Consider the following 12,860-nt stretch of genomic DNA (forward strand, 5'->3'; position numbering starts at 1 on the left):
ATGACAGCATCACTGCAGTCCAGCCTGGGCGACAGAGCAAGGCCCTGACTCTAAAAACTGGAAATAAAAAACTGAAAAAAAAATGTGTTGTGAACTTTGACGAGACTCATTCATATAAATCATTCCAAGTATAAAATTTCCCCCACTGATCTATCTTGAAGAGATAGTGTAGCTTTCTTTCACTTTGCAGACATAGACGGAGCATGTGTTTCAGCTAGGCAACTCAGTGTTCTCATCCTCCACCTGACTGTTCATCCTGTGATTCTTACTGCTATAGTCGCCACCAGAGAATGTGAAAAAGCTCTGAGGAGAAAGAAGAGAGGAAGAATGGGCAGTGTGTTTGTGTTGAGTGTGTGTGTCTATGCCTGTGGATGAGAGCATGTGTGTCTATTCTTGTCCAAGGAATTCAAAGTGGTTTGTAAAATAACACTCAATTGAATACAGTTCAAGATACAGAAAAGACAGTCAGAGTTTGGGTGTATACCCCAAGGTGGAACTTTAGGAACAAGTAGGTAATAAGCATCAATTTCTTTATTCTTTTAGTATGTGTGTCATTTGATGGATGAACTATATAAATGTTTCTGAGAGATTAGTAGCAGCCCTCAAGCACTTTTCTCTGTCCTCAGTGTTCACAGAGACCAAATGATCACATGAAGTAACTCTACCAAAGACTAATCTGTTCTTTCCATTTTAGGGCCACAAATAGGTCTCTTTATACACATCACAGGGGCGTATCAAAGTCATATTTAAAAAATCAGAATGGATTAAAATTGACAAACATTATTCATGATGGTAAAAGAAATCACAGACCCATCAATGATTTTGATTCTTAAGAATATTCTTGATTATTTTTTAAAAGACTATGGGTTTTTAAAACTGTCCTCTGAAATAGAATTATGTAGGCACAGAAACATTCATTTTCAAAAAGTCCTAAATATTAGGGCAAAATTAAAAATCTGGAAAAGCAAACAGTCGCATTTTTTACTATTAGCTCAAATACACACATTCACATTCACCTACCTACACATACCTCTGACTCAGTCCACCTTTTTGACAAGCAGTGATGCAAAAATGAATCAAGAGAGAGAACTACCAGCATTTAGAGTATTGATTATCCTAACCCATCAGTCATGAACAAACACCAAAGTGACATTTGGGGTTTACCTACCTACATAGAGAACACCCTCTTTTGTCTTTCCTGCTGCTTCTGCCACACCCTGTTTGGTTTTCTCAGCAGCAGCCACAACTCCCTCCTTGGCCTTTGAAAGTCCTTTCATGAATACATCCATGGCTAATGAATTCCTTTACACCACACTGGAAAACATAAAATACACTTTGAATGAGAACTTTTGGGGAAAAATAAACAAAAAGCACTGAAAAATCATGAGAAACCCTCCAAAGTGTGAGACTCTTTTAAGTGTACACTCATTTAACCATTGGACAAAGCAGACATTTTTAGCTCTGGCATTAAAAATTTAGCATCTCCCATCCATCCTGGCTAGTAAAAGTCTAGCCACCTAACCATGGATTAGGATGAATCCTCTGAGTTGTTATTACTGCATTTCAGAAGTGGAGTTGCATGAAAAAATTAACCCCTTTTTTAAATTCCCGGGGTCTAAAGGGTAACAGTATGAGTTAGAAGCATGGAAGCTGGAGGCTTAAGGTCAGGGGCATCCTTAACATGAATCCCAGAAGAAGGCTAACAGGTTGATGGTGGAGAGGCGTAGGTAAGAGAACTAACTACTCACTCGGGGTGTGGTTCAACCTCAGGCAAACAGCCAGCCCAAGGGTGGTGGTTCTAATCCATCCGAACATCCACCCCCGCCCTCAGCTATCTACCCTGAGCAGGCGCCGCTCACACTCGCGGGCCGTCTCCAACCCCGCGCCAGCCACCTGAGGGGGCGTTCTCAGCCTCCACCCAGGCGGACCCCGCGCCCGCCCTTGTTAACCCTTTACCACCTGTTGACTTGGCCTCCCTGCACTTCCATTTCATTATTTAACAAACGCAGCTTGCTTACTTTACAGAGAAAAACCAAGAGAGCGGGCAGACAGATTTTAGGTAAGAGAAATAAAAGTTGGATGCTCACGCTCCATGGAGCATCCTCGCGTTTCCCGGGGAAAAGCGGATCCCGGAGAAGCAGCCTAATCTCTCAGCCCTTGTGGAGAAGGGAATATCAGAAGCAGGACGAAAGCCAGGTCAAGTCTCTTTCCTTAGGCTCCCCAAAGGGACAAGTACTCACCTCCCAGAGACCTGGCCCAGCGGGTCCTCACGGCAGCACCACCCCCTCCCGGTGCCCACGACCATTTGTCTCCCACCCGGCGTTCTCCAGGATTTCCAAAGACGCCCGTTTAGATACACAGGTACTTACCTGAGTCCCTCTGCTTCTCCACAACTCCGACTCCTCCCCACCTCTCTCTTTAAAAAAAAAAAATTTAAACAATTCCCAAATAATATTTAATAGGGAATAAGGAGGAAAAGGAGCGCACAGGAAGGGCGGAGGCGGCACCGGGAGGGGGACTGTCCCCAGAGGAGGCCGCTGTGAGCCGGCGACGCGAGGCTGGGGGCGTGGGAGGCAAACCCGCTAACCCGTCGTCGAATGGCCACTCCCAGTTCTCCGCTCACGAGGATGGAAAGGCAGAAGGCTTGAAGGGAAGGCGTGAGGGAGCGCCCAGGACGCTCTCGGAGGGGCCGGGCCGGGGTCTGCGCTGCAGCCCGCACGCACCTCACTCCCGCGTCGCGGCGCTCGGTCGCTCGCCCCCTCTCTTGGGCCCCTTCTGGCCGTCGCCGTCCTCCTCCTCCTCGTCCTCCTCCTTCTTCTTCTCCTCGGCTCTCCGCCCCCACCGCTGATTTGTCAGCGCCTCTCCCCGCCCTTCTCCCGGCGCTCGCTGCTTTCCCTGCAGCGTGCTCTTCGTTCCCTATCTCGGATGGGGATGGGGCAGGGGGCGCACGGTGAACCATCAACTCCAGCCGCCTGCCTGGCTGCGCAAGGCGGGAAATTGGGGGCGCTTTTGCGCCTCACCTCAAGTTTAGGATCACGAGCACTCTTGTGGCGATCGGGAGCGGTTGGGCTTGGGATGATGCCTCTCCCTCTTTCCCATTCCCCTCCCTTCTTGTCCCCGCCTTTTCTCTGGGTCCTCCCGGGGACCACCCCCTACCCCTCGTCAGAGTCGACCTGGGAGAGCCGAGGGCCTGAGGGTCGACCACCAAGGGCGAGCCTATCCCTTGGGGAGCTGCTGGAGGAGACAGACAGCGCAGGGAAGTGGCTCACACCGCACCGCCGAGAGCGCTTTGCCCTCGCATCGCTGAAATTTAATCACGGTCACAGGTTACAACGTTAGGGGTCGCTTTAGTTCAAATATCTTCAAGGTTTTCGTTTGCTGTTAATCTAGGACGAGCCGGAAAGGGTCCTGAGGGTGAAGGGGAGACTACTAAGGAAGAGTTACAGGTTGAGGAGGCAGGAGAAGGCTCAGCAAATCCTCTTCCCACCCCACTATCACCATTTTCCTTTCCACCAATCAGCGCCTGCCAGACGCTGATTTTCCCATCAGTGGAACAAGGAATAAATATTCCCCAGCCATCTAAAACAAGCGGTCCTAAGGCTTTTCGCTCTAGAAATGGGACTTACTTTGCAGACCTCCCTTTATCTGGGAGACAAATCCAGCGTGATTTAGCCTACCGGACCATCATATCCAATTTCTTCTTCAGCCCCTTCTGAAAGGGAGATGCTACACACCACTCACCTTTCTGACTTCTGATTCTCGTTGCCCTCAGAATTGGCACCCCCTTTTCTCTCCCCACACCCACCACACGCACATGCACACAGACATACACACGCGAACTTCAAGACAATTTTTGCATCGCTTAACACATTTTCACCTCTTTCAGAGCTGGAAGACAGCTGTTCCTGGATCACACCAGAATGGAGAAGCAAGCTCCTCCCACTAGCAGAAAGCCTTTGCTTTCTGTGCCTGGATTCGGAAGATTATTTAAGCACTGGAAGAGGAGGGGGGAAACAACAACTCGTTTTTGCTGTATGTTTTTTTTTTTAATTGTTTTGAAAGTTATGCTTTGTCTGATTCTTGCACTAATTTGGGTTCTGAAATTTGAGTAAAATAAAATTTAAACATACAAAACAACTTTAAAACCGCAAGGAACAGGAAGCAAATGATTATACATAAAAGACATATAGAAGATAATGCATATGTGTTCAATGGAAAATAGAAAAGCATGAAAGTAAGATCACAAATATTTATTATTTAAACTCTTCCTTGAACTCTTGGTCTGCCCTTTGGAAAAGCAGACTTTCCATAATGCAGTAGCTCATATTAATATTTTTTGTTTGCTTAGGACCAAAGCAAGAAGGTTGGACTTGGGAGCTAGTTTGCTGTCTGGCTTTGAGACCTTGAACAAGTTTTGTTCTCCTTCTGTTTCCAGTTCTCTTTTTTGTAAATGAGGAGATTAACTCATGTGATGGCTCTATTTTCAACTTTTTGTTATGGGAAATAGTCAAACATATGCAATAGTAGACAGAATAAAGGACTCTCATGTGAAGATCATCCAACTTTTACATTTTTTCAATGCATGGCTGATCACGTCTCATCCATAAGTCCACTCACTTTATCACTACCAATCCTCCCTCTTTTTTTTCACCAAATTCAAGCTTTATATATATATCTTTTCAGCTGTAAACATTCAGTATGCATCCACAAAATATAAGAAGTGTTTAAAAATAACCACAATGTCATTAGATGATTCTTTAAAATTGCAGTGTAATTTACACCTAGGGAAATGCTCAGATGTTGTGTCCCTTTAAATCAGTTTTGAAAAAGCCATGCATTAGTGTAACCCACACTATTTTGAAGACACAAGACATTTTCATCATTCCAGACAGTTACCTTGTACCTTCATGTGCATATTCTAGAATGTCACAAAGATCTAATCACTTAGTATAAACTTTGTTTTATATCTGTCTGACTTCTTTTACTCAGCATAATATTTGTGAGGTTCATTCATGTCATTGCATGAATGGGTGTTTTGTTTTTTATTGCTTTTTGTTGTTTCTTTTTACTATTGTTAATAGTATAAGTTTTCCATTGTGCCTTATTACAACTAGTACCTCAATAGAGTATTACAACAATTATTTAATATATTATTTCATATGACATATTTATAGTATAACAGTGACCTCCTTGAGACCTGGTGCTTTAAGTCAAAGAGGTAAATAAAATGAGATATTTTAGGTCTCATTACAACAGATCAATGTGAGAGAATTATTTCTGGACGGTTGCACTTCTTATAAACATTTGACATGATTCCAAATTTTTATTTGGTAACTTGTTAGTCCTTTGGCAAAGGACTAATGTACTATGTTATTTAGTCATAACAAGCAGATAAATTACATTTTATGTAACTTTTATAGGCAGAGAAACTGAGCTCCAAGAGTTTTGGTGATACGCTGAGATCACCTAGCTTTTTTAAGTGGCAGAGCTGAGACAATTTAACAGAAACTGTTACAGAAGGCACAATTGTCTCCTGACTTAGCAGTTTCTGTCTGAAGCCTCACAGATTGGGTGTGGTAAAGAGTGAGAAGGAAAAAGGTAGAACCCAGCTGTGTTAGAAATAGCCTTCAAATTTGGATGTGACAATGGAAATCAAGAAGAACTTATGTTATTATAAAACAGTTCATTCATATTTAAAGTTTTGCCTTTTCTATATTGGTATTCCTCAATAGGGGGAGATGATTTCTCGCTACCTACAAAAAAAGAAAACTGTAGACTAATTTCATTGTCATTTTGAATTACAACTATATGTTTAACTCTTATCACCCCTCAAAATGCCTTGAACACAGTAAACATCCAATGAACTTTTAATTACACATAATATTGATAGTGATATTGCATATGTTCTAAATCTGTATTCTTAAGGAGGCAAACCTGCTCAAGTACAAAGAAGGGAACTAGAAGTTAAAATAAAGTTTTTTTAATTTTTCTTTTCATTATTGATGGACAGCATGGTCTTCAGTAAATCTTTAGCCTCTCTGAATATAACGTTAAACTAATTGAATGGCTTGTACCTCATAAGAAATATGAAGTAATAATGTATTTGGAAACATTACTAACGTGCATATTCTATTCATAACTACAATAATCATGTTTGGTTTTCTCTTTGCTAAGTGAAATATGAATATTTTACCACACCTTAATAGGATTGTTTTATCTGAATTTAATTCATTAATTTTGCTATAGATTAACATTCTATGAAATATATGTTTAACCTAGACTTTGTTTACCCCCGTAGAACAACTGAATTTTTAGGTATGGTATGTGGTAAACTTGTGCTATAGCAAAGACAGCAGAGTAGAATGGCATGAAAATAAAGACGCTGCCCATTAACAAGTGATTAAAGAGAGGACTGATTTAATGTGTTTAAGTTAAGAAAATACAATCTTTATTATCTTTGGATAATATTCCATATTTGTTTGAACACAAGGGTGATGTAATGTTGATGCTGGAGCCACCTGCTTCTTATTCTCTATCTGCACCTTCCTCCCACCTTCTGTAAACGTATAAGAGAGACGAGGTATTGAGATCGCGATAGGCTTCTAGTGTAATTTCATGGTGGGTAGAGTAGAGAAAGCCTAATGCATACTGTTGGGAGTGCATTATTTATGATTTTGGAAAGGGGGTGAGCGTGAGATGGTGGAATAGGGTTACTGTGAAGAAATATGAAGAGCAATCAAGAAGAAGCATAGTATTCAGATTCTCTAATTTGACCCCATGGCCAATTTCATACTGTTTCCACTAGATATCATTTTAAATATTCCTGTGGTTTTGTGGTCCTAAGAATATGAAGGCATGCAAGATTCCAAGATTAAAGATATCAAAGCCAGATAGAAAAGACATTTAAATATTTCAAAATCTAACAAGTTCAAATGACTTTAGTATTAGAAAGAAAAAAACACATTAATGAGCCCAAGAAATACACTCAACTCTGCAACTCTGGTGAGCATGATAGACTTCTAAGAGTAAATGTACTAGATACAACCTAAATTCAGGGACTTATTAAAGCTCTACTACTCATTACCAGTGACTCAGAGCAAGTATCTATAACCTCTCTAATCTCTAGTTTTTTCATTAAAGAATGGGCATGATATTTTACTTGTCTTGTTTGATTGTTGTAAGGAATGAATAATGTGGTTCATAGCAAAGAGCCAGGCAGAGTGGAAGCTCTCAGTACAAGTGGCTGTTGTTATTGTCTAGCCTCCATGTTTTGGGTGTCCTAGGACATGCTTTTTTTTTTTTCTTTTTTCCATTGCAGTACATTTCCACCTATTCCCATCCTCCACGGTCTCCCATCCCACCAACAACACACGTGAGATATCTGATGCCTTCCCATCAATAACTCTCACTTAGTATGGGTAAGCAAAAAATTTCCAACTAGGGATGGAAGTTGTGGAGAGATAGAGTGGGAAAGGTCAAGGAGCATTGATAGGGATCATTAATTAAAAATCTACCAAACATCTCTTTCTCTACCTAATGTGTGAATTACAATAACATCACTCAAAGCAGTTTGCAGCCACAGCTTGAAGAAATGCAGTAACAATGACAGAATTAATATTCACTGTCTTTATTAACATTTTTACATTCTTAAACCTGGTTTCTTTCAAAAGACAGTGGCATAGTCCTGTATGAATTATGTGGATCTGCCAAGAGAAACAAATAAAATGATACAACAAATGGTGTTCCAAGTTTGACAGACCCTTTGTGCCAGTGGCTCTGAAAGGCTTCAGAATGAATATCCAATTCAGAAATCAGTCCCTAATATTTCAGATTAGTGAAGAATCAACAGACTGAACAGCATTTGTATTCAGAAAGGAAGAAAATAAATGAATTTTTAAAATATCAAGGGAACTTATAATGTTTTGTGTATTGTTTTGAACTGAAGTTACAATACTGTTATAAACAGAGTATATACAGCAAATAAGTATGTTCCTTACAATATCCAAAATATCCAGGAATCTAATACATTTTCCTTTCTAGATAATTTGAGAGTATAAAGTGACATTTAAGAAACTTTTTAGGTCAGGCATGGTGGCTCACGCCTGTAATCCCAGCACTTTGGGAGGCTGAGGAGGGCAGATTACCTGAGGTCAGGAGGTCGAGACCAGCCTGGCCAAGATGGTAAAACCCCATCTCTACTAAAAATACAAAAATCAGCTGGACGTAGTGGCAGGTGCCTGTAATTCCAGCTACCTGGGGGGCTGAGGCAGGAGAATTGCTTGAACCCAGGAGGTGGTTGTTGCACTGAGCCGAGATCGTGCTACTGTACTCCAGCCTGGGCAACAGAGCAAGACTCCATTTTGGGGGAAAAAAAAGAAAGAAAGAAAGAAAGAAACTTTTGAACACTATATAAAAAGCACATCACTAATGGTTTGAAAACTTGGTTTTCCATATAAAGCTGGAAATTTATGTAGTTAAGAAATTTAGAAAGCAAATTATTCAAAGAAGTTATCTCTTAATGGCTATTTGATAAACACTTCAGTATAAAAACATATCCATGTCAATAAATACGGATTTGTAACATCATCTTGACTATAAAATGTTATACTGTATCATATATTTATTTATCTATTTTTAATTTACTGTTGCTTTTTATTTTCATATACATCGGTTGAATTCAGTTTTTCTTCTTTTGTCTTCCAAGAATAAAATGCTTGTCTATATACCCAGTCTAATAATTCTTTATATATGTTAAATATTACTAATAAGTTAATCTTAAATCAACTTCTCTATAGTAGACAATGATCCTTCACTAAGTCTTACTGATTCTTTTCTGAGTCCATTTCTATTTAAATTATCCTTAAATTTCATCATTAAAATATTGAAATTAAAGTTGTGTGTGCAGGGTTGCTTTTTTTGGTCACAATAAAAAAAACTCCAAGTAATCAGATTAGCCACAAAGAGAAATTTTTGTTAGCAATGGCTATTAAACACTTGAGAGTTGAATAATAAAGTTATGAATTATTTTAATTATCAAAATTTAGAGTACAGAAATATACCTGTTTACATATGTAAAACTGATTCCTACAGGACATCTAGCTAGATGTTTCACAGATATAAGTATACACATAACAAAGAAAAAACAGCATTCAAACATCTTCGTATAATGTAATCATCAAAAGGAAAAATTGATTTATATAAAAAAGTCACCAATATTACTCAAATATGTACAGCTCATTTTCATGTAAGAAAGTAGCATATACATACTAGATCATTAAGATATAGACAGAATGGTATACTCATGCACACTCACAATATTATGATGTTACGTATACTAAAGAAAGCAGTAAAATTATTTGCCACATCTTTTCAAATGTAAAAGAGACATGTGTTTAATGGCTTTATCTCTGTGTAAGTGTCTGTGAAAACAATCAATTAAATGAGAATTCAACCTCCTTAATCATCTTGGATTATGCCCTTAAGCTGTAGGGAGCTAAAATAACATCTCAAGGTAGATTAAAAGTCAAAGTGGATTTCAAACTGGACAGGACAATCTGGCATGACACTTCACAAATATAATCATCCTTTATTTTCTGTTATACGAGTAGTATATGCTCATTAAAGAAAAGTGATTAAATGCAGATAAGAAAAAGAAAAAAATCAGTATGCCTAGCAATAAGAGGTAAACTTCTACTTTCCTACTAAAAATTACCTTTTCTAAAAGGTAATTTAAAAATATGTATCAAAATCCCTCAATATGCATCTTGAGTCAGCAATTCCATTTCTAGAAAGATATCTTAAGAAAATAATGTCATTTATCAAAGAAATAAATTTTATGCCATCTTATAAAATTTTAAGAACTGTATTCCTGCGTATCCCATAAAAAGTTTTTACCAATCCAATTGTCCAAGTTAAATTTTTGGTTGGTTACACTCCCTCTTTTTGTGATATGTCACACAACTGGTAAATGATGAGGCACTTTGACTCCATATTTCTTCTTAAGGAGCACACAATACAATCTCAAGCATCTGCAGTTGACCTTTATTTCCACTTGTTCTCTCTCTTTAAGAAATAAAAGTTAACTTTATCCATCTCATAAATTTGTGAAAATGAATCGCGCTAATGCACGTAAATAACTACCATGATGGTGTGTGAAAGGGTTGCTCCCACTTAGCTTCTAAAGCAAGTTTTAGGAAGAAAACAAGAAAGAAAATCATTTTGCTGCTCTTTCCCTAACTGGAACAAAAATACATATACCAAAATAATGCTCACAGAAGTAAAGGTTATATTTATCTGTGGACACAGAAGAGCTACTAATCAGACGAAAAGAAAGTGGAGTTATAAAACTTTTCCAGTCAGGCAGAAATACACCAAAACAAAGGTCAAGATAAAAAAAAAAAAAAAAAAAAAAAAAAAAAAAAAAGAAAACCTACCTAGAGCAAAAGAGACTTGACCCAAGTGTGAAAATTTGAAATAAACTAGAAAAGCCAAAATTTAAGTCAGAGATAAAAATATTTGAAAACATTAAACATGCTCTTCCCTAAAACAATTCTCTTCGTTTCCATACCATAAAATATAGTTCTGTTAGAATACCTTCAAATAAAAATCCATCAGATTATATCAGTACAGTCAGGTCCATCTTGGGAGTCATCAGTTGAAATAGTTGAAGAGCTTTCAACTCTGTTTTCATATATACAATATTTGGTTAATAATCCTTCTATACAATGTAATTGTAACAGCATGAATATATGTAAAATACACTGTTTTTCTTCAGGGAGTTGAGAATCTTGACTGAGAATATTGCAAGTGTTCTCCTCTCTTTACTACACAGCTACAGAATGCTTCTTGTTTTGCAATAATGCAGAGAAACTTATCCAAAGATCAGTAGAGGCTCACGTCTTATATTGTCAGGGCCTGAAACCTGCCTAGCAGAATGGCAGAGAAGTAGCTTAGCAGGCCGTGCCATGCGCTCTCTCCATTGTAGAGAGGGTCAGCATCTGAGAGACTGCTCTCCAAAGACTTAAGTCTAGATGGAATCACTTGTCCACATCAGAGAAAAGAGCATGCTCTTCAGTTCTTACCTTGGAGTGAACCCTAATCTAATATGACTGATATTTTTATAAGAAGAGCAGATTAGAACACTGACACAAACACAGAAGACAATATAAAGACACTGGAAGAAGACAGCCATCTACAAGCCAAAGAGAGGCCTTAGAAGAAACCAACCCGCTGATACATTGATGTCAGACTTCTAGCTTTCAGAATTGGTAGAAAATAAATTTCTGTTGTTTAACCACACAGTCTGTGGCATTTTGTTATGGCAATCCTAGCAAACTACTACATCAGGGTGATATTTATATTTGTATATAAAACTGCATATAATTTGCATATAAAATTTATATATATAAAATCTCTTTTGCTTTAGGTAGAATCTTTCTTTATCTTGACCTTTGTTTTGGCATAGCTACATAATGAACATTATATACTGCTTTGTCCAGAAAGCCTAAAGTTTGTAGAAGCTACATGACTGGCCCAAGATTAACCAACTGATATTATACCTATGGATTACGTGAAGACTTACATCACATATATATCATATAAATCATTATATCCTATATATAGTATGTGTATACACACGACATATCTGATGCCTTCCGTGTGTGTGTGTGTGTGTGTGTATATATATATATATATAGAGAGAGAGAGAGAGAGAGAAAGAGAGAGATCATAGCTACGAATCCATCCTTTTGTCTACTCTATTGGAATCAAATATGCCAGGGAATAAAATACATAAAATTAGCACCATCATCTCCATTATAAATCTTGTTTCATACTCTGTGGGCCTCAGAAGGTGGAGAACAAAATCTGGACATAGAAAACATAAGCTGGCACTACAAATATTTTACAATAAATATGCACAACTAAAAATAAATTTCTGGAACTTGAATTTGAGGCTCTAAAAGCAGCCCCATCAATATCATATGGCTGTTATAATTTCAGCACTCACTCTTTAAAAGGGGTATTGATGGGAGGTTAACTTCAAAAATCATCAGTGTGGTAAACAAAGTTTAGGTTTGAGAATGTACAAAATTGGATTATAATCAAATTATAAAGAATATGCTGTTGTATTTTACCACTCTTATTAGAACCACCTGGAAGAACAAAAGCATTCATTAACTCTTGAACTTCTTACCCTGCAGGACTTTCATTCTAAACTGTCTAGAAAACTCAGTAGAAAATGTGGAAGGTTGATTGCTAAACAGGGCATAGACAATAAAGAATATTGCTATATTCTAAAGGATTGACCTTTTAAATGTATTTTTCTGGGCTTTGAAATCCTGATTGCGGACAGTTGCGTTATTACATATTCAGTTTGAACTGATGGCTATTTGTTGAACAATTGAGGGCCACACATTTCTTTACATCTCCAGTGCCTGCCTTGTGTCCAGAGCAAGCATCCAGGAGATTCCCAAGAGATTCCTCACCCGCTGATCTTCAGATCATAGCACTCAGCCTCTCCTTTGATGTCATTTTTTCTTATTGTAGCAAAAGGTCTACTTACCCAAGGGATCCCTGTTAGGGCTAGGGGCCTGCTTTGGTCTGGACAGGACCTGTCCTTAGAACTTAGCAATTTCTTTCAACGGCTTCCTAAATGCAGACTTCTTTCTACATGAAAAGACTGCTAACTGTTGATTTGAAATCTTATTGAATCATTCTAGTTCAGCTGTTTGATATTTTAATGACACTAAAGTTGGTTTAGGCATTTTAATTATTTCCCTTTTCTTACCCACAGTTTCCACTTTTACTGATGATATTATTTTTCCATTAAGGAACCAAATTTATCCAGGTGGTAGAATTAT

The 12,860-nt window shown here is 38.3% G+C and overlaps 1 protein-coding gene and 1 long non-coding RNA gene across 6 annotated transcripts in view; one reads left to right on the forward strand and one right to left on the reverse strand.

The window, feature by feature from the left end:
* The window catches only part of SNCA (synuclein alpha), a 105,517-nt gene extending 101,587 nt beyond the window's left edge, over nucleotides 1-3,930 (reverse strand). Inside the window, exons 1-2 of one of the 5 annotated variants that reach the window (XM_063663906.1) lie at nucleotides 3,878-3,930; nucleotides 1,169-1,314 (exon numbers count right to left, since the gene is read on the reverse strand). In XM_063663906.1, the coding sequence (XP_063519976.1) occupies nucleotides 1,169-1,289 (121 nt within the window). In that variant the 5' untranslated portion in view covers nucleotides 1,290-1,314; nucleotides 3,878-3,930. Of the gene's footprint in view, nucleotides 1-1,168; nucleotides 1,315-2,087; nucleotides 3,292-3,877 lie in introns of those variants that run through there. The other 4 variants (XM_054486242.2, XM_054486243.2, XM_054486244.2 and 1 more) reach the window with 4 other exon arrangements.
* On the forward strand, nucleotides 2,024-7,599 carry LOC129035651 (uncharacterized). The gene is made up of 4 exons (XR_008502265.1): nucleotides 2,024-2,361; nucleotides 3,887-4,032; nucleotides 6,943-7,002; nucleotides 7,319-7,599. It is a non-coding gene; the product is annotated as an uncharacterized LOC129035651 (long non-coding RNA).
* Nucleotides 7,600-12,860: the final 5,261 nt, after the last annotated feature.

Source organism: Pongo pygmaeus, chromosome 3 (genome assembly GCF_028885625.2).
Source record: "Pongo pygmaeus isolate AG05252 chromosome 3, NHGRI_mPonPyg2-v2.0_pri, whole genome shotgun sequence".
In the NCBI taxonomy this organism is placed as follows: domain Eukaryota; kingdom Metazoa; phylum Chordata; class Mammalia; order Primates; family Hominidae; genus Pongo; species Pongo pygmaeus.